The following is a 22,492-nucleotide window of genomic DNA, read 5'->3' as shown; positions in this document are numbered from 1 at the left end:
CTGTTTTTAATTTGTTTGTGTTCCCTGCTGCCGCCAGCACACGCCTCCTCAGGAGCCTCCTCTGGCTCCTTATCTAAGGCTTCGTGCCTCCTAGGGATCTCCGGGTGTGCATTTTCCGCCCGCACTCTTCTCCAGCTCTCTCCCCCTCTCCCCTCGCTGCTGGTCACCATCTTTATCTTTGCTGGCCGGCGATTATTGATGAAGTCACCGGCCGGTCTCAATTGAATAAAGGTGCAGCTGACGAGCCGCGTGGGTTCCTCTTCTTGCTCCTGCCTTGCTACCGCTCCTGCTGCGGGTAAGTGATTTTTTCTTATTTCATTTCATTGGTTTGTTGTGCCCCCTTCTTGTTCTTTCCTGTGACAAACTGCACGTTACTAGTCTTCAACACTGGGAACTCAATTTTCAATGCTGGGTACCAGAAGACATCTTCCTCTGGACATTCAAGTTGGCAATAAGTACTTAGCTGTCTGTACCAAAGTGCAAATTTGCATGTAGAATGGTAGTTAACTTAAAGAGATAGATGAGGATTTTTGAGCCCCAGGTAGTTACTAAGAGAAAAACAATATTTATATAGTTCTATTTATTGTATAAATCCAAACTCTCACAGTGTTTTATGCTACAAATACTCCACATAAATAAACATGCTTGCTCTCCATGTATATAAAGATAGGATTTTTAAAACCATCAAAGACATAGAGCTCAGAGTGATCACACTTGCAAACAGAACATTTACATACAAAAGGGTTAGTAAGGCATATAATTAGCTGCCTGTGGGCATATACCCAATTTGTGCAGACAATTGTGATAATGGCATGAACAAAGTAAGTGCACAAATGCACATGAATGTTTGCAGATTTGTTCTAAATTTCTATTGTCTTGAAAATCTGGCTACAAATGTAGGCAGATTTGTTATCTGACAGATGTAGAAATGTTTGCCTTCCTATAATAAAATGTCTTCTATGAACTCAGAAACCATCTTCTTCAGATAGCAGAATGCAAAGATACTCTTGCTTGATCATAAAATCCACTGAGAGTCAAATTTCAGCTTTTAGAAATTTGAAGATTCACTCACTCAAGGATATGTAAACCTAACTAGAAGCCATTTGTTGAAAAAGGAGCTACCAAAAGTGCACATTGTATTCCAGGTCATACACAAGCGAGCATCTGAAGCTAATTGCTTCCATTAGACTGTAATAGGCCAAATTCTGATCTCAGTTATATTTATGAAAACCTAGACTTACATCCAAGGAGTTGCTCCAAATTTTATGCAGTGTAACTAAGATAAGAATCTGGCCCAGTATGCACAGTGTTTATCTGAAAAAATATTTATTTCTGAATTTCAGTTAACTTTTTTTTTTTTTTTTTTTAAATCAGACTGTCACTTCTTCACAGTAAACTTTTTATAAAAGCCATGCCCAGTTTTCCCCATCATTTTTAATTGGCAAGCCGCTTGGTGGAGACATGTAAACACTTTTCCTCTAGACTCTCAACTTGCATTTCATCACAGCTGTCACAATATCTGAGGTAGCATATCAGACACATTAGTCAAAATGAAACAACATTCTAGCACAGCAAGCTGCACTAAACATGATAGTCCCTTTGATTCTCTGGATATTATTTTGCTGCCTTATCAGTCAGGAAACAACTGGTTAAAAAACAGATTTCATTTGTACAGGAAAAGCTATGCTGAATGTCTGCCTGAGATGTTTTACATCAGACTATACCTTAGATGCCTGCCAAACAGGAAATAGGGAAGTGGCTTAACATTGCACTGTCCCTGATCCTCCCTGCTTCAGTGAAGAGCAAAATTAGCTTTTCATTCCTGCCACTTCCCCATTCTATATGAAAACAAAGAGAGGGGTTTGCTTACTGTCATAAATGCTTACTACAGAAAATGTGCTAGTGGAGATAACTTGTCAGTTTCAAAGAACAAAAGGAATAGTTTTTGTCTTCAGTACATGACCTCACTTAGTAAATTCCTGTCTTTGTTATTAAAGAAATTACAATACTTTTAGTCAAAAGGTGAACTATACCTAATTACAAACACTATATAAATTCACACAACATAAAAAAAACTCTTTGAAAAAGAGAAGGAATTATATTGTATTAAGAATTCTTTCTAAATCAGAGGCTATAGGGAAAAATCCAATAATCTTTCAGGGATACCAATTAGTTATATGTCTCAGGGCAGGTATTGGTTTATTTGGTGTCAGCCCATCTTTACTCCTTTGTCAGGCATTTTATTGCACTTTTCCTCCCACATCTGCCTCTTTTGACTGCATTTTACCTCGTTCCACTTCAAATCTCTTCTATGAAACTAACATTCTATATTCAAATTTGCATTTCAGTAAAGATGACAATTAAGTGCTTACTGCTAACAGGCATATCCAGCAGAGGAAACCTTAGGATGGCCATTTTTTAAATCTGGATTCTCAGGGTGTTTGCAGATGTAAAAACCCCCAAAGCCAGTGCTTTACTTTAAACTTGGTGTGTTTCTGTGCTGAGTCACATACATGCCCAAAAGAGGCAGCACGTTACTTCAACCCCACCACCTGATGCCTGCGTCGGGCACTTTAGTCGGGCTCTTTGGGTGAATCAGATTTAGCTAAAAACACCACAAAGCCCCACTGAAGTGCCTAATCTGTTCAAACACTGAAGACCTGAGTTGAAGTAACACTCTGCTTCTTCCAAAGTGCAGTTTGTTGTGGTTTTTTTAATGTCTGCAAGACATTTTAAAAATGTCTGCAGCTTACGGTTACTGGAAAACAATGCACACACACACACACACACACACACACACACACACACAGATAGGTTTTTGTTCTACTACTCTCGTAATTGCTCACTGCCTCTGTTGATATTAAGGAGGCTGGGGGATGACAGGATCCTGTTGACATGACTAGAAGCAAGCACTTGCTTACTGCTGGCTGGCTAAGTTTTTAAAAGTTCTGCCTTCTAAACTTAGCTACATGACTCAACCACACGGATATCTTTTCCAGAATTTCTTAAACTACAGAACCCAATAACAAAACTGTACTTTAGACACTTGGACCTATGGTAATGGTTAAAAATGTAATGAGTTACAATGTTTCTTTTTAATTGTATGCAGGTTTCAAAGTTCAAATGATGCCACATGTGAATATGAGCGTGACATTTACTGTATGAGATGCTTCACCCTGTTCTTCCAGACAATTTAAGTACAGGTTATTAGCCAAACTCCACATATTGGCTAGGTATAGAAATTACACATAAACAAGAACAGAACTTTAGTATGCAGAGACTGGTTTAAAAATGGCAGAACCCAGTTTAAGATTGACCTGAATGGTTGTAGTATCAGATTTAATCAGTTTAGGTTAGACCAGTCTATCAAACTTCTGTCCCAGATCCCCTCCCAACTCAAGTTAGGTCACAGTTCCCTGGCTTTCCAGGATGCTTGCAGTCCCTGCTAAGCCCTGCTCACAGGGCGGGTGGGGTGGCCTGTACTCATCTATTCTGGCTGAGATGGGCTAGCCCTGCCCCTGAGCTATCACAAAACTGAGGCAGCAAAGCCTCTGCTCCTCAGCCCTGTGTCCTGTCTCCACCTGCCAGCCAGGCAGGCAGGCGGGGGAGGGTGGGGAAGAAGTGATTTTTAACCCTTTCTTTAGTCTCTTTTAAAGATTTTAAAATTACACTGTTGATTGCTTTTTTTAATCAAATTTTATTTCAGAATATTTTTGCAGTGCCTGACTTGCAATGAATTAAAAAGCAAATTATTCAGAAGGAGGGAAACAGAGAGTAAATTACAGCAGAATAATGCTAAACTGTCTGCTTTCAGGGTTAAGGAGCTGACAACACAAGGTACTCACCAGCTTGAACTTCTTGGGAGTAATAAGACTGTGTGTGGTTCAAAAATTAAAGCACATTTTATTACTTCAAAGTGATCAGACAACAGAATCCTCAGAATTAAAAACTTTTTCTACAAAAAGGGAAAGCCAAAATAAACTAAGCAAGGATTTCCCTTTCAGAAATGCCTCATCAGCAGGGCAGGCTTATTAGACATTTATAAGGCCTAATCTTAATGTCAGCAACCAAACTCTCTGAGATTAGGCAAACTAGTCCCATGTGCCTGAAGGACAGGCTACCACCACTTATAGCCATCAAGAGAGCATTTAGTCCAGGCGCAGGCAATTATTTTGGGCGGAGGGCCGTTTACTGAGTTTTGGCAAGCCATCGAGGGCCGCATGACAGGCAGCCAGGAGCAGATAAATATTAATTTTCTTAATTTTTTAGGGGTCCCGCGGGCCAGATGGAATGGCCTGGTGGGCCACATCCAGCCCACGGGCCGCTTTTTGCCCACCCGTGATTTAGTCCATAGTGCCTCTTTTGTTCAGCTGCTGCTTCTGGCTTCTTCTTATCCCTGTACCAGAGTACAGCAGGAAGCCTCTCTGACTGATCTTGCTGCAAACTCCAGCCAGTTTCTTAAAAGCAGTAATAGACTTCTTTCACACATCAGGTAAATATGCATCAATTGACTCAGATACGGTTCAAAAAGCAGAGAAGTAATTAGCAATGTTGCTCTGAAATCAAGCAGAAGGCATGGTAGATCTGCACCTTATAGCCTAAATCAGAGAGGTATAGCATAAGCTTTGGTGAAGGAAGGAGGGAAGGGAGAGGGAAATTCCTACTACCGTCTGATAAAAATAGGTAGCCAATACTTCCCTACTAGTTCAGACCATGGGACTGTAGTTATCAATGTCAGTTTGAAGTCAGGCAGAAGGCTGGGCAGGGTAGCACCTTGGATATTGACAGCTTCAGAGGCATAAGCTTTTGTAATTACTTCAGAATATTTTTACACTTTAATCCAGAAGTGACTGCAGCTCCTGTTGAGAGGTAGGCATACTCAAGATAACTTTAAATTAGCCAGCATGAGTACTGACAACAGTCCAGCCACAGCAGTCCTGCACCTACAGAGACCCTCAGTAAATATTGGGCAATGGAGGTTCAGGCTGCAGCAGCAATGCTGTTTTCGGTACTGCAGCTAGCTCAGTGTTTCTCAACCAGGGTGCCACAGCACCCTGGGATGACTTGAGATCAAGGGTGCCATGGGATGCCACACGCTATTAGAGCTGTTAGGTTGCCAACACAACTCACAGGATAAATCCAGAGATTTCAAACAGAAATACGTAGCTGCAGTCTTTCTGAGTTCTTTGCAACAGAAAAGCTGTTCTATTATTTTGTGTTTTCAAAAACAGAGTGAATACTAAGAGCTAACATTTTCTGAGAGGTATTTATCCAGGCATGAGTCTATCTAGGCATGCTGCAAGTCTACAAAGGTTGAGAACCACTGAGCTATCAAGGCAGAAGCCAGACTGGACATATTTAAACAAGCTGCAGTCATACCTATACACTGCAGTTTAGACAGACCCTGAAGTGATGGGCAGGTTTTAAGTAGGAGCAATTAGGACAAGCATTAATTAAGGAATTAAATATATCTTAAATCATCAAGTATTCTGGTGATTAAGTTTAAATGAACAGTAATTAACCTACAATTAGTGTTTTTTACATGCAGGTTATCGCAGTGATTTATACATCTAGTACAGTTGTTTGCCATATGGGGTGAAACCTACCCAGGTATTTATCTGGTAAAAATTTATCTGGTAAAATGAAAAACGTATGCTGAAATAAAATGATGATTATGATCAGAGCTTGTATGTCTAAAGAGAAATTTCTACATGGAAAAATCAATATCAAAAGTGTCAATAACATGAACAGGAATACAGTAAAACATCATATTAATTATGAAACCTTCTGAATCCTTTGCCTGTCTCTGTTAACATTATGCAGGATAAAACTATGTTACGCAAATATATGCTAAAAGTTTAACTAAAATAGGATTTAGTCTAAAATAAACAATCTAGTTTCTATTCAGTTTAATATTAGCGGGAGTTTTTTGCCTACATTTTCAAACAAAAACAGACCAATAAAACTGTGCTTCAAGGAGATGAATTGGGTAAGTACACTTCTGAAGTTTATCATGCAGCCCATATAAATACCTCTGTACCACATTCTGCCTTTATTTATTGATAGTCACCCTGTAAGTACCCTGTTAACAGACTGAAATTACATGGCACTGTCATGTAGATAGGTATCTATTGCTATATTAACCAGAGTCTTTCTTCTACTAATTCAGGATGTTTTTCTGCAAAAACACTTACTGATGTACCATTCAGCTTTTTATGCAATAAGGCTTCCATCACTTTTTTTGTAAATGTTTTTGTAAAATTACTATTCAAGTCTGCTGTAGAGACTTCTTCAGTTCCTCCTTTTTGCTAGGAAGAGTGGCAGAAACAAAATAACTGCTGCCTTATGAGGAACAGTAGACATGGGTCCCAAGGAAAGGGAAACAAAGAATCAGGTTTTGGGTGGGATATGAGAAACCCACTCTTGGGAATTTATGACAAATGTCAATATTCACTGGGGCATTAGCATCTAGGAGCAATGGGGCTAAACATGTAGTAACAAGAGAAAGCACAGAGACATGCAGGACATGCAAGGATGAAATTGTAAAGAATTTGGGGAGACAACTTAAAGACTTTGGAATGAGTGGGGGCAATCACAGGAAAGATAGCAGAGCACTAGGAAAAAAGTAATAAGGCTCATCTGGTGTCAACACATTCAAATCAGTGAAGCTACACTAATTTATACCATTTGAGGATCTTCATCTGAAGCTGAGACCAAATGTGGATAGCTTAGAATTCAGCTTGAAAAGGACCATAGGCTTTTGGTAATTTAGTTCCCATGAATTGGAAAAGACTTCCTCAGATTTCAGTCGGCTGCAATATATCATTAGAAATTTGATACAGATTATGTCAATATGTGGGGTACATGAAAACCTTCTGTGGTTGCCTCCATTTCTGTCAGAGTGGCATTTTGTCTCTATCCTACAATTCAGAGATATTTTATTAAAAATAGAGGGCACTTTTACACATGTTCCAGTGGTGGAGAGCCACTCTAATCAAAGCACCACAGTGTCTCATGTATCAGCATCAAAAAGTATCAGATTCAAAATGGCGGCGGGGGCACTTGAACTAAAGCTCATTCAATAAGCTTTAGTTCAAGCACCCCCACCACTATTTAAGTGTGGGGATGCCAATACACGAGACATGGGTGGCTGCTGGAGTGTGGTAGTTAATTACTAGAATTGCAGCACATCGGAGCAGCCTCTGCATTCGTGTAGAGGCACCCAGCGGGGTTTCAGTAAATCTCTCTCCATGGTTTTCACAACCTCACTTTCTCGAAGAAGGGGCAATGAGGCTATGGGATCACTGAATATTTTCTCTGTAAACTAGGCAACAGAGGGGCAATGTTCTAAGTCAGTGATTCTCAACCAGTGTGCCATGGCCCCCTGGGCTCTGCTGGATCCTTTGAAGGGTGCCAAATGAGATAAGTAGATAATCACAGGCCCTGCCTGGCCAATCCATGACACCCACTACCCAGACCCTCTGCAAGGAGGTAAGCATTGTAATATATAAATTAGTTTGTGAAACTGGGTGCTACTCAATTCACAAAAGTTATAGAGAGGTGCCTCAAGTCCAGTGAGGGGTGCCTTAAGTCCAAAAACATTGAGCTCTACTGTAAATGTGATATTTAATTCTGACTAACTACTCAACACTCAGGATGTAATGGAGAAATGCTCGAGTGATTAATTTTCTCATGTTATGTTTGGTATCAGACAGCACAAACTGAAATTGCATTCAGGTCTGTGGATTCAGAGAAACATGTGGTGCTAGAAACATAACTGAATGTTACTAATCTAAAACACTTTAAAAAACCCACCACTGTAAAATCTACTGTTACTAGATTCAACTGTTCCTGATGAGCAGAGATAATGGGTGACATTCAGGTGCCACTGAAATCAGTGATAAAACTTTTGATGATTTTAGTGGAATCCAGACTTTGCCAACATTTCTTCTATACACATATTCAAATGTACAAATACATACTTCACAGAAGTATGAAAAAATTGCAAAAAAAATTACTGAAACAAATGAACTGACATGATATACATTAAAAGCAGGGGTTGGCAACCAGGGGTAGGCATTACTTCAGAATATTTTTACACTTTAATCCAGAAGTGACTGCAGCTCCTGTTGAGAGGTAGGCATACTCAAGATAACTTTAAATTAGCCAGCATGAGTACTGACAACAGTCCAGCCACAGCAGTCCTGCACCCACAGAGACCCTCCTTAAATACTGGGCAATGGAGGTTCAGGCTGCAGCAGCTATGCTGTTTTCGGTACTGCAGCTAGCTCAGTGTACCGCAGAGCCCCCAGGGGGTATGCAGCAGTGGCATGGAGAAGCGAGGGGCATTTCCAGTTTTGATGCCAGCACTTCTGGGTTTGCCACTGCACGCGGGTGACCCCCTCCCTGCCACTCATCAATTGACCACTGGGGGGCCCCCTCCTCCCTGCTCATCAACTGGCCAGGGGACTCCCTGCTTCTTGATTGGCCGCTGGGGGACACCCACCAAAAAAAGGTTGAAAAACCCTGCACTGAATATTGACCAACTGGGAAATTTAACAGGATAACCTTTATTTAACTTCAGTGATGATTAAAAACAGGTTCTAATTTTAGTCTACAAATCTGATTAATGTGAGAAACAAAATTTAACAACAAATAAAACTCACCTGATAAAAATTTGGCCAAAAGGTGCTAATTGCCAGTTCCGCTCTGTTCCAAGTGCTAGTAGGAACTCCAGATGTGTTCCAGATGGGGCTACCCAGTGGACCATCATTGACCTTCACATATACATTCAGTGTACCAGGGCTGGAGCCACTCTTGCTTGAAACATAGTGATGGAAATCAATACAGTGTGTGTCATTTTCCTTTAGGTGGGGTAGTAGGAGGTGAGCCTTTTGTCCAGCAAACTTCCCTGAGGTGTTCACTAACATGAAAGAACCTGCAAAATAAACAGCCACAGACTCAGTTACTGTTTTCCTTTCTCCTTCATGCTACCATAGTCCCCACCAAAACATGATTGCAAAATATGGTTATGATTTTGCTTTTGCTCTAATAATGGCAATGAAGGAAATTAAATAAGCCTTTCACATCCAAAGACCTCAAGGTCCTTTTGTAAAGCTGAAAAAAGTGTTATCGGAGACATTTTACAGGTGGAGAAACTGAGGCACAAAGCCATGCAGGGAGTCAGTGGAAGCTAAAAACAGAATCAGATCCAGGGTTTTAACTTCTGTGGGAGCCATGTACATCCTAAGGGTGAGATAAAAGATCAGACATAAAAGTCTCCTTATTCCCAGGCCTCTTGTGACTGATGAATGCTGACTTCTATCATTTGACCTTCAGCTATATCAAGGGTCTGGAGAGAGAAACATCTGACATGCCAATTCAGCATTAACCAGCAGCTTTGGTTTGAATTTCTAAAGAAATGTATGAATGAATTTAAAAAAAAACAGATGACTAAAATTTATACTCAAAGTGATTAAAACAGCATTCACTTGTACTTAAGCTGCAAAAATATTTTTAATTTTATCAGTGTCTACAACTTCACTTCATATTCACACAAATTTGAAGACGGAAATTAGCTAACAGATGAATGGATAAAGAGGCTGTAATCGCTGCACCGCTATCTCATTAAAATGATAGGAAATGATTCTTATGGAACTCCTATTCCTTGAGAACTTAAACCCACAATGAAGACTTGTCTACTAACGTTTATATTATTTGCTACAAGGAGGGACTTAAAATCAGATTGAATTAATATCTTAAAAAGAAGACAAATTAACAGAATCCTTAAATTACTTAAGTTCTCTATTTTCCAAAAAAATGACCATAAATGTACTGTCAAAACCAGTAGGCAGTATGTAGCTAGCCAAATGATTTCATAAAAATAAAACAGAATTTTTTTAAACAACATGAGAAAATTCTGTGCAACTCCCATTAAAAATGACTTGTGCAGTTAGAAGCCTAATTCCCATTGCCACCTGAGTTTCAGTGAGATCTGGACTCCTAAGTGCCTATGGCCTTTTAAAAAAAAAAGAGCATTAAGCATTAAAAATGAACATTTTAAAAGTATTAACCCAGACTTTCCTAATTCTGTATCTGATACAGATTTTAAAATTAAGGAACATTTTCCCAGTTATGTTAAACTATTCATTAAAGCAAAAAATCTTTGAATTATTTTCCTCCTATAAAACAGTTGTCAAATTTGTTAAAACTGACAGTTAGCTGTGATCATGGGGAATTTTAACTGCTCGTGCTATTGATTACTAAGCCATTAGTATGACAACTGTGTAATACTAAATATTGTTATGGAATGGGCCATATCCCATTTTCTACTCCCATGAGTAGAAGTCACTGGAATTATTCCTTGATTAAAATGAGTGAAGGTTTAGTCTACACAATCTTTTTTAATTAATTCAACTATAATATCTAGGATTCCTAATATTGGCTTTTAATATTCATAAAGATGTTTTTAATCCATTTTTAATTTGGCAGAAAAAAAATAACATTCTTTCTAGCACTCACTGTTCTATCAAAAATCCAATTTTATGAATCACCTATTACACTGTAGTCAAATCCTTTTATGCACACACCCATGTATCCACAGATCTTTTGGGCTACTCCACGGGCCTAAATACTTAATGGTGCAGCAATATGTCTATAGCTGGGAATGGAGAGAAGCACTGCATTAGATGAGCAACCAGGAAGTATTTCCCGTGGGCATAAGTGGACTGCCTCTGGCTTCACTATGGGAGCACAACAAACGGTGATTTCTTTTGGTTTGTGCTTTGTCCCAGTGTGCACTGGTGCCTCAATTCAGAAAGCACAAGTGAGAATACAGTCATTTTCATGAATCAAGAAGGGAAGGTTCTGGCCTTCTCTCTCATGCATAGAAAGCCAATCTGTAGCATTCAATTTTATCCCCCATTTAGAAAGAATGATTTGTTTATAATTATCAATTTGGTTTTTGTGATTTTATGTATATGAATGTTCAATATAAGCTTATATTTTGAATTAAGTGGCTGCTGCTCACTTGTTGGCTGGAATCTTGAAGTGAAAAGAATTATTGAGTAGACATATTCCTAAACAGGTATGCCTTGTTAATTTTTGATAGCACATTCTCCTCATGCTTATACCATTGAAGTGCTGAATGAAAATCAAGAAGCAATAAATGGAAGAGAGGCAATTTTTAAAACAAATCCCATTGTTTTCAAATCCAACCATATGAATTGTTGTTTAAAACAGATGGGAGGGAAACTTGTTTTCTTACTACCTAGTGAGAAATTTTCATCCTGTCAGAAGCCAGCACGTATGCTATGCAGTTCAATTTACACATATGAATATTCAGATATAAGACCTTTGAGGGAAAAAATGGTTATAATGTCTTAACTGGCAAAAAATTCTTTAAAAGTGTTTATGGGCTACATTAACAAAATAATTAAAAATAAACAGATAGACTTTTTTATGTCCTAACATTTATAATGTGGCAGAGAAAAATAATCCTTATTTTCTTATATAATCATTTTTAAAGTTCACATAGGCATTCTTATAACAATATGCCATACTTTTTACATACAAGTGTTGATAAGAATAATGCAATCAATATCTACGAATATAGTAGAAACACTGTTTTTCAGGACTTGAATTAATAATTTAATATTACAAGATCTGAAATATATGAAGTCATCAGTGGGCTTAAAAAAAAAAAAAAAAGAGATACTGACAACCCATCTTGAAAAAGAACCTCTTGTTAAAAGGGAAAAAGTAAGCATTAAGGAACTTCCCAGTAAACAGAAGAAATCCTGTGGGTTCCATTTAGAAAACTGATGCAATTCTCTTTTAGAAGGGAAGTGCATCTTTAACGAGAACTAAATTAAGTTACTGTATGTGATTTAGTTGTTCTGCTAGAAAGTATTCAGCAAGTTCTATTAATTTATGAGGCAAGACGTAGCTGAGCATAAAATTAATCAAACAATTAAAAAAGTTTGCATTTAACTAATGGTGAACGTCAAGAAACAAGATACAAGTAGAATGATGGAGTCACTACTTTAGATAGGTCCTTAAGGGATGAGACTAATTTTCTACATCTGAAGTTCTTTTTGACTGACCAATTTGAAAGCTGAAATCTTCTTCTGTATTCTAAGGTCTGCAATGGTGTACTGCAATATTACATGCACTCATAAAGAAAATTTTCTGTAGATTCATGGAACTGAAACTCAGAAGAGACTATTAGATCATCTACTATGACTTGGTGTAATCAGAGGCCTTTAATACTACACTAAACATAAAAACATCTGTTTTGCTAAGTAGATCTTCCAGAAATGCATCTAGCACCAGATCCAGTAAAGAGCTTTGGCCCTTATCAGTTGAGTTCCCTAATAGCTAAATTTTAGGTTCTGGCTCCAAAGTACAATACAAAAAAAAAACAAACTGTCAGGCACCTAAGTTCTCTAAACAAGACCTGGGAAGAGTTAGGTACCTCAGGAGGTCAAGCTAAAACTGCCCACATGCTGACCAAGGAGCCACTTGGACTAGGGACAGACATGCAAAAAAGCCTGAGCCTGAATTGATTCAATCTTTGCAGGTTAGTCTAACCTGGCTACGCTGAACTGGTTTGAAACTGGGCAAACATTCTCTCTGGACAGAGGAAATTCAGGTACATGCCTGCAGTGGCTCAAGCTAGAAGCTGGGGGGTGCTAGAGCAATCCTCCCTTCCCTTCTGCAGAGAGCAGAGCTGAGGGGGGCGTGGCCAGGCCACGGCAGGACTCTCTCTTATTAGGGAGGTCTGCCTGCATGGTCCCAGGCCTTTCCCCACTGGCTGCTCAAATGGTGGGAGTGTTGCCAGCCCCCAGTCCTGGGCTAGCACTCTGAGGCAAGGGGAAGTGGGAGGGAGTTGCAGTGCATGCATTTGTTGATGATACAGAGCTTTTCAATCTCCCTCCCTGCCTCATCATACTGTCTGCAGCAAACTGACAGGCAAGCACAGCAGCTGAGGGTTGATAGTGATAAGTCTTTATCACCCAATTAGCAAAACAATGGCTTCTCTCCATTACGTCAAACTTCTTAAACAGCTTACCAGCTGACCTGTTGATTAGCTCCACACAGCCCTAAGCAATCACTGTTCTGTCTGCCTGCCCCAGTGAAATTGGAGAGAGAGAGACGCACAGACACCTCTCAGTATCAGATAGCATACCACGTGCCTAGGGTCCCTGAAGGAGATGGGGGGGGGATTTTCTGCTTGAGCAGCAAAGGGGGGGGGGGGAGGGCAGGGGGAAGCCAGGCAGACCCTGCTGTGTTTGCAGTCTCTGCTGGAGACTGCATTAGCTAACTTACCACATGCTGGCTATGGTCCGTGCTGTGACAGAGAGGAGGAAGGGACCCCTTCTTAAGCAACGAGCTGGGGGTGGGGGGAGTGAGGCACAGAGAAGACAGCAGACCCTGCTGTGCCTGCAAATCTGACACAGCTCTGGCCAGGGAACAGAGGGGAAGGGCTAGCCCCGCTGTGAAGCAGAGAGCCCTGCCCAGCCTAGAGAGCATGCTGGGATTCAGGGGGACTCTGATTTAACTTAAACCAGCAAAGAGTCTGGGACAGACATTGCATAACTGATATGGGTCAAACCAGTTTAAGTCTGGTACTACATTCAACCAGGTATACATCTAACCAGTTTCAGTCATTTTCAAACTGGTTTATGTGCACTGAACTGGTTAGTTCTGTTACAGGTTTAAATCAGTTTCTGATCACTGAAACCAATTTATGTGTAATGTCTATCCCTAGCCTTAAAGTCGCCACATTCAGCATTCTGAAGCTAGCTGGTAAGGAAACACTGAAAACAGGTATATCTTGAATCTTGCTCTTCTCTGTGGTTAGATGTGGTTATTCAGAGCTGCAGGGGGATGCTCCTGTTCACTTAAGGTTCACAGCTATAAGCTCTCTTCTGAAAAGTAGAAACCTATACCTGTACCCATACTCTTTGTTTCAATGGGTCAGTTTAATGTTAGTGTATAGAAACAATCTTAAGAGCAGGAATCAGAATAAAAAACTCTCCTCTTTCAGGTGAAAGTGGAACCCCACCAGGCTACAGTTGTGAACTCTTTCTCTTGGCCAATAAATCTTGAATCCTTTTTTAAAAAATGGCAGAAGCAAGAGTTGAAAGTGCCTTTATCCAGAATAGCCTATAGCCTGGGGCTTGGAGCACTCTCATGGGAGGTAGGAGGTGTCTGTTTGAATCCTGCAAGAGAGAGGAAGGAATTTACCCTAAGTCTCCCACTTTTGCAGTAAGTACTCCAATTACTAGCCTGTTACATAATGGGTCTTGGCAGAGGATCCTCTGGATCCAGATTGGGTTTAAGTGTGAGCTTGGCACAAAGCCAATGTCAAAACTGCACCAGTTCTGGAAATGCACAACTATAGGCAACTGAGCAAATACAAAGTCTAAAAATAATGTGTCCATGGAACGTAGGTGCTTCCAGGGCTAGTTAGCAGCCGGGGAGGGTTTTATATTCCACCTACATCCCAGTTTGGTGGGGGGAGGGGAGCTTGAGGCCCCACAAGGGAGGGAGAGAGGAAGTTGGGCAGGACTGGGGCTGCTGCCTAGCCAGGTGGTCCTGTTCTGAATCTGATTATTTGCCTTGAAGACATCTGTCATTTCAAAGAGCAAAATTATGTTTATTTGACAAGACCTGTTTTCTATTTGCATTACATATTATCTGTTTGTGCTACTTGGCATCACCTCTGATATGAAAAGATTATCCTTAAGAAGTGCAAAATGACTCGGGTCAAATTCAAATTAAAGGAGAAGAAATTCCTATGAAAATCAGTGCAGGAACAACAAAATACAACATTAAAGTTTAGTCTTTGACTTTTGTATCCACCTAAACTGTACCTCTATCACAGAAAACCTAATGTGTATTAAACTGACAGAAACCAGTACATTTTACTTACAACCACAGACAGAGCGTAGAGAAAAGAGAAATGCAAAATGAACTCATTAAAAAACCTTTCTTTTGAGATTTTTCAAATTCTAATCAACTTATCTTCAAAAGGTTAGTCATGTAAAATTTCACTTTCCCTCTTCCAAATTTTATTCTTCTTGCTAAACTAACTGCTAGAATGGTGTTCTGCAAAGCAGTTATATTTGTATGGTGCTTGTGGATAAATTAAAGAGTTTATCTATTAGTACATTGATCATGACTGCAAAAACATAACAGTTGTGACTTCCTCAAGGAAAGGAAAATTATAGCATATTTTGTTTGCAAGAAAGCATTAGTAAGTTTGATTTCCAATTCCTACAGGAAGGTTTATCACATACTTGGACAGTATACAGAAGAACGTACTACATATAAAACCAATATGGCTTTTTATCTGTATCATTCTGTCAGAAACATGCATTATTATGAAAGGATGACCCATACAAAAGTGTGAAATGTATTGGGTACGGCAAATAAGAAATATTTGTATCAACTCAATATATAATCTTAGCTAGAAAACACAGTAAATATGGTAATTACTACAGTCCTCTTTAGTTTAAATTAAGTTATTTACCTAAATATAATTTTAATTATTAAATACAGGGCTCATTAAAATTACCTGTATAGGAAAACCTGAATGCAAGGAATGTAACCATCCAAGAACTGTTATTTTACTGATATGATGAGAGTACCTAAGATAATAGATACCTAAATCCATGACTAAGCACGCAGACACAGGTGGTGGAAGGAGGGGGCTAACGGGACTTAGCCCCCCCTAAACATGGGGCAGCAGTAGGGCCGCAAGGCAGACCAGCCACAGGCTTCCAGTGGCTGCAGGAGGGGTGGGGAGGGGTAAGCACGCAGTGATGAGGGGGGAAGTGAGTCACTAAAATAATGAGCTTATTTCTCCATTCATTCATTCATTCATTCATTCATTCATTCATTCAAAGGGAGGGAAAAAATGGGTCAATCTTTTACCGTTCTCAGTGTATACATGCGATTTAAATGCAACTTGGCAAGTACTTGCTACAGGAAACCCCCATTTACCACTCTTAATTGGTTCCTGAAGAACCAAGTGTTAAGCAAAACAAGCATTAAGTGAAACCGAAAGATTTTGACAATTCAAGATGGCGACCACAAGTGTTTTTAATGACCTAAGATGGCGACTGCGAGCATTATAATGAAAATTGCTGAGCACTAAGTGGAATCAGGTATCAATTTAAAATAGTGTTATACAAAATAGCGCTACGCGAAACAGCATTAAGCGGGGGTTGACTGTATTTCACTTTGAATGGGAAGCATTAGCATTTCACATATTAATTTAAAAAGTATGAGAAATTTGAAAGCGCCCTCCCACAAAAGTTAGAACAAGAAAGAAATAATACTCTTTTGTCCCCAAAAACCATCCCTGCCATTCTCATTACTATTGATGGGAACTGTGTGCGAAGGAAACAAAGATCCTGTAGCCTTTATTTCACCAGCTATTCCAAGTAGTAAAGGATATTTATGGTAGCTTTGCTTGGGCTTCTTACATCAAAAGGTATGCCCAAAAGATGGAACAGCACAGGAACAATGGAGAGGTCTATTTTGTATTAAAGAAACAGTGACAAATGAAGTAGCAATATACTCTCCCACAAAAATTATGGAAATGGCACAAAAGAAATTTTTCAGTCACTTCTGCAAGTTCTCATCCTGTCATATCACCTTGCTGAAAGACGGGTTTTACATCTGGAATGTCAAATGCAATGAAATTGAACGCAACATCATTTTTCATGCAAGAAAAATTCTCTAGTAAGCAGAGAAACTTGCTTTGTTGTTTTTTTCATAACTTCTGTACATGGTTGAGGATAAGCGATTAGTTTTCCCTTTGGACCATGACAACATATACAACCCATCCAAGAACTATTATTTTATGAATATAATAATACAGTAGCTAAAATACTGAGGTATTGTTTTTAGACATGGCAGAGTGATCACACACACACACACGTTCTAAATAAAACAAGAAACAGATCTGGTCTTCAGATGAATTTTACATGGGAGCCTCTTCAAATAAAAAATAGACTAGCAGGTCTGATGTAATAAACATATAGGCTGAGTTATTGTATTGTGTGTATAGATCTTTAAAAAAATAAATAGTTTTACTTATAATTAAAATACTCATCACATTTTAATAAATGAAAATGAGTCTACATCTTTTTGATGTACTTCCGAGAAGGAAAGAGACTTGAACTTAGAACAGGTACTTTCAAATTCTAACTTCTTTTGCTAATAAACTAAAGGCAGTACTATCCTCAATTTTTATTTTCTCAATACCTATGAAAACTGCAGAGGGAAACACATAGAAGAAAGTGGAAATATATTTTCAAATGAGATTTAAAATATAGGGAGCTGACAAAATGATGAAAGACTGTTTAAGAAGGTAATTTCTAGCAGAATGGAAGTCGCCCAAAATCATGTATGGTGAGAGACTCTCTGAAGAGAGAGAAAATAGAACAGTGGAGCAAAAAGATAAGAAAAAGAGAAAACATGTCTTTGAAGGAGTCTGATGTGTAAGACCATGAAAGATTTTACAGAGTTTTTAACTGAATTTTGAAATTAAGAGAGAATGAAATAATGTTTGAGGATAGCCTCAGTCTGGTCATGAGTCTTGAAGGTGGTGAGGAGGACAACAGAATTTCACCCATAAACCAGTCTGACACTGGTGGAGGAGGTCAGAAGAGAGTGAGAAGAACTGGTGAGGATTTTGGCACCAGTAGAATCTAGATATCATCGACAAAAATAACCTTTAAGAGATGATGATCTTCAGGCACACACCACTGATGTATAAGAGTGGTTGACTGTTATGAAGAGAGTGTATGAACAAAAAGAAACAACAGGTTTGAGTAAACCTATGGGAACTCTGCCTATGGGATCCTGAAAGGTTGCCCCCCCATATACTATCCCAATGGGTGCTGCTTGATGATCAAGTTAAGAGAGTTCCGTTGGCTAATCATCTACTTCCTAGTCAAAGGACCAGTCTACTGACAAAGACTGTGACTACCACAAAGGGAGAGTGCAGGAAATAAAGTGGGAGAATGGTTACAATCTGTCTGAAGAAGACAAAAACAAACAAACCCCTAAACAACCCACAAGCTTTGGATGTCAGCAGCCTTCTGAAGAAAGTACTGGGCTTAGATTAGTGGTTCCCAACCTTGTTAGACTCAAGGCATCCCTCGGGAAAAGCCAAACCTTAGCTTTCATTCATTTTTTACTACTGAAAAATAATAGAACAATTTTTATGTTGCAAGGAACTCAGATAACATGTGAGGAAGTTTTTGACACCATAGAATCCTGCTTGAAATTGCTGGGTTTATCCTGTGAATCATGCGTAGGTGTTCGCACACCTAACAGTGCTAATATTGAGCAGCAATTAAAAGGAACGCAGCATTTTGGCTGAGAATCACTGGACATGATATTTTGATTTATAACATTTAAATGCAGGGTAAAATTTAAGTGAGAAGTAGAATATTAACTTTAAAATGTTATTAGTAGTATCTATATCACACACACACAGTTTTATAATATGCTGTAGTTTTATTAAAAACTCAAAGTTGCTAGTAGTTTTTATCTTTCAGTTCCAAGCCTTGAATACTTACAACCCCCATTTTCTGTTAAAACAAACACTCTATCCTACAAGGCAGCCTATTTCACAATTGCATTTCAAGCCAGGATATTGGTCAACAAAGAGGAGCTTTCTTAAACAAACAAGATGGTATTGGGAGCACAAGGTCCAAAACAAAGGGCAAGGGAAAGCAATGCAGTTTAAGTTGCCTCTTATATGATTCTTTCTTTAAAAAACACAACTTTCCTTTGAAATAAAATTTAACAGAAAAATTGCAAGGTGTAATCAAAACAATTAGGCAGCATTTAAGCTGCCTCTACATCCACAATGGGATACAAACTATTTTTAATTTGAGTATTACCTCTGCACAGGGATATTGTTTTCCAACAGTGATGCTCAAACTTTTTTCTTGGCCGGCCAGATGGGCAGTGCCGGGTTCATCCATGATCCAGATCCAGCTAGTGGTTCCAGTCTGAAATCTGTGACAGGCACCATCCAGCCACATGGAGAGAGGTGTGGGGCAGGCCAACCCCAACAGACCCCACAGGAGAAAGGTGCTTAACCCTACCCCACTGGGCAAGGGGGGATGGCCCAGCCCCAACCTGGCCCTGTGGGGGGAAGGGGGCATGGCTTGGCCACAACTCAGCCCCATGAAGGCAGGGAGTATGGCCCTCCTCCAACCGGCCGTGCAGGACTTGGGGTTTAGGAATTTGGCAGGGAGTAAGGTGATGTATTAATGGCCACTTCTCCCTCGCTTCCCAATTTCTGGGCCCTGGGGGCCCTTCAGATGAGAAGCTATGGCTCCACAAGCCACATTTGGCCTGCAGGGGGGAGTTTGGGCCCCCCTGTTTTACAGGGAAATACAGTGCAGGAGACCCTTAGCAGTGTAATTCAGTGTAGCTCCAGTTACTTCAGTGGGGTTAGCCCAGTTTTCACTGTGTGTTCATTACTTTTTATCAGGTCATATCCATATATACTAGTAACAGACTATATCTGAACCTGATTTTTTACAACCACCTCTTTTTTAGTAGCCTCAGTCTAATTATACTATATAATATAATCTTGTATGTCATTATTAATTATGAGTCTTAACAAAAATTAAACATCTCCTTACTAGTTTCCAAAAGTACAATGCTCAAATTTTTCATGTATTAAAACTCTTCCTGAAAAAGCTAACAACTTAACTATTTTATCTTAAATCCTAGACTAGTCACAAAAGCAACCCATAACTAGTCACTATTTTACCTTAATTTTAGAAAAATAGTGTTTCCTGCTCTTTCAAAAGATGCAGTCGCCTCTTTGTTCTCCTTAGTAAAAATTGTTGTTTCATTTTTGTATTTGATCAAAATGCTAGTAATTTACTTCTTTAGAAATTTTCAATAGTCAATAATCCATTAATGTTTGCTTTCTAATGAACTCAATGTTTATCTTTCTTTTTCAATCCTCAAATATTTAATTAATTAATATTGCTTATTTAAATTGACCTCCGTTTTGTTTTCTTCATAAAGCTTTGTAAACATGTAGATACATTCTGAGTACTGCTTCTTATGAAACTAAAGCTACCTCTTCCCAAGGGGTTTTTTTAAATGTATTTTTCAAAACAATGTGCAAACAATTCTTTCAAACAATCAGCAAATTTATAGAAAAATGAGATGGGACAAAATCTGCACAAAGATATTTCACTGGGTATGAGAGAAAATAATTGCAAGCTGAGAAATTAGAGGGAAGCATTTAGAATTTTAAATTGGTCCAGGATTCAATTAACTGTTAAGGGGAAAAAAAAAAAAAAAGGAAGCAAGCAAATAAGAAATGGCAAAGTATCCCTGTACTGAGGATAATTCTAAAGTAGGCTAATCATCTGCAGCTAACAATTAATCGCTTCCAAGCAGCTTCCAAGCTTCCAAGAATGGAAATAGTTTATTTAAATTACAGAAAAACTTGGACAGAGATCTATAAGGGAGTATTCTTTCACAAATGTGCAGTTTTGCAGAAACGGTGATTTCTAAATCATAGTCTACTTATGAAAGGCATATTGTGGGCACTCTAAATTTATTCTTCCTTTGGACATATTACCAGTGTCAGCCATAGTCCCTGTACTGAGAAGAACAGTACTGACCTGGTAATAGCACTAAATGGAATGGATTTGTTAAGTGCACTCAGTGTAGGCAAAGTTTTCTCCATTGCTTCAATCCTCTTATCGATCTTTAGTCAGGTCTCCTGTATTAGGGTCAGTTGAAATTTCTGGTCTGGGATAAGAGATCTGTTTCAATTACTGTAACACATTTAGCGCTTTATTGAACAATATAAACAAGATTGAAGAGTATTTTCCATGTGTTCTTTAAACTGCCCCTAATCCTTGCCAGACCTATTTTGACCTCCATACTGTGTAGATCAGCAGGACCTCCGCACTCTTTAGGAAAAAAATTCTGTTCAATGAAAGGACTTAAGAATACTTTCTAAAGAATGTGCACCTTAGAAAGCAATTGCTGCTGCTTTCAGGAGCGAAGGGAAATGCATCTTTAACATAAAATTAATACATTTAAAAACACATCAACTGTTTCAGCGCAAGTGGGGCTTTTAAAAGGCACACAGCAGAATTTCAACACTTCAGATGCATCACTGCAGTTACTCAGCACTAGGAGTACTTATCCACTGTTACCAACATACTTAGATAATTTGGGCCATAATTACAGGAATACTATTGGCCCAAGTCAGGGAATTCTGAGAAAAAAGCTTGGAGGTATCTGGCATGTGGCATCTGCTCATAAAAAAAGAGCTGCCCCAGAAACAAATGACCTTTTCTCAAAGAAAGACAACACTGGAGTAGAACTGGAGTAAAACTTCCTCAATTTACCTCAGTTGAAATGGCTGAGTCATATAACTGAAAGGTTGTTTTGTTTCCTCCTCAGAAGCAAAAGATTCTCTCAAAATATTCCACTTGAATGTCCGTGGCCTAAACACGTGCAGTGTTGCCCTTTTGCCCAAGCAGTATGCCAGTGGGTTGGACAATTTATTTGGTACAATCCTGTTTATATACAGAAGTACAGGCATTAGTTTTGTTTTCCTGAACAATATACCAAATGCAGAGTTTTACATGCCATTGACCTTGCAAGCATCATCAGTTGATTTTTTTGAAAGTGTTATTCCAAACCTCCAAAATGATAATGAAAACTCAGAGTGGTTATTTTATCTGGATAAAAGAGACTGTCAATAGATAATTATTCTACTACACTTGAAGATGGAAATTCCATTGAGGAAGAAACAGAAACATTTACTTTGTGGGAATTCTGACATCTACACCCCAACCAACACTTTTTCTAGTCAGTGGAGGACCTTCTTGAAAAGCTGCACTGCATGGAAATTATTTTTTGGCACAACAGGCAAAACACTTTTCCAGTGCAGATACAGTGAACAGAGAAGAGCCTAGCACTCTAAACTTTATGGCAGGGGACAAACTCCAACATGAGAAACATGAGCAGCCAGACACTGGGGAGAGAGGCAGCAAAATAACAGGCAAAGTCTAAAAATACCACTGCAAATACCAGTTCAGCTCCCTTCTACAGCAACCCTTTTCTTCAGACATATAAGGCTTCTTCAAAAGAAAGGCACCCATGTTATAATTTGATCACACACTTTACAAAACATCAAGAAAGAAAGTAGCCACCTGTTTCAAAACTGGACATAGTACTCTAGATACTTGATCTATCACATCCAGCTCTCTCCTCCACTGTGCAATCAGCAATTAATATAATAGCCCTGTCAGTAGTTGATCAACAGGCATAAATAGATTACATAATCAGAGTGATCTGGGTTTTCCATTTGCCACAGAAAAACAGATTTTTTCCTTTAAAGAAGAAAAGTGCAGGAAACCATGGGTTTCCCCTTGCAGGCTGGCAGAGTTCCAGTTTGCATGGGGCTGCTTGA

General features: G+C 39.0%; 1 protein-coding gene across 1 annotated transcript in view; it reads right to left on the bottom strand.

Moving 5' to 3' along the window:
- Positions 1-22,492, bottom strand: part of PTPRM (protein tyrosine phosphatase, receptor type M) — a 734,228-nt gene that overhangs the window by 479,556 nt on the left and 232,180 nt on the right. The window contains exon 3 of the mRNA XM_014519979.2: positions 8,667-8,938. Within this exon, the coding sequence (XP_014375465.1) occupies positions 8,667-8,938 (272 nt within the window). The remainder of the gene's footprint in view (positions 1-8,666; positions 8,939-22,492) is intronic.

This window comes from Alligator sinensis, unplaced genomic scaffold, assembly GCF_000455745.1.
Source record: "Alligator sinensis unplaced genomic scaffold, ASM45574v1 scaffold597_1, whole genome shotgun sequence".
In the NCBI taxonomy this organism is placed as follows: Eukaryota; Metazoa; Chordata; order Crocodylia; family Alligatoridae; genus Alligator; species Alligator sinensis.
This window is presented reverse-complemented; position numbering and strand designations above follow the sequence as displayed.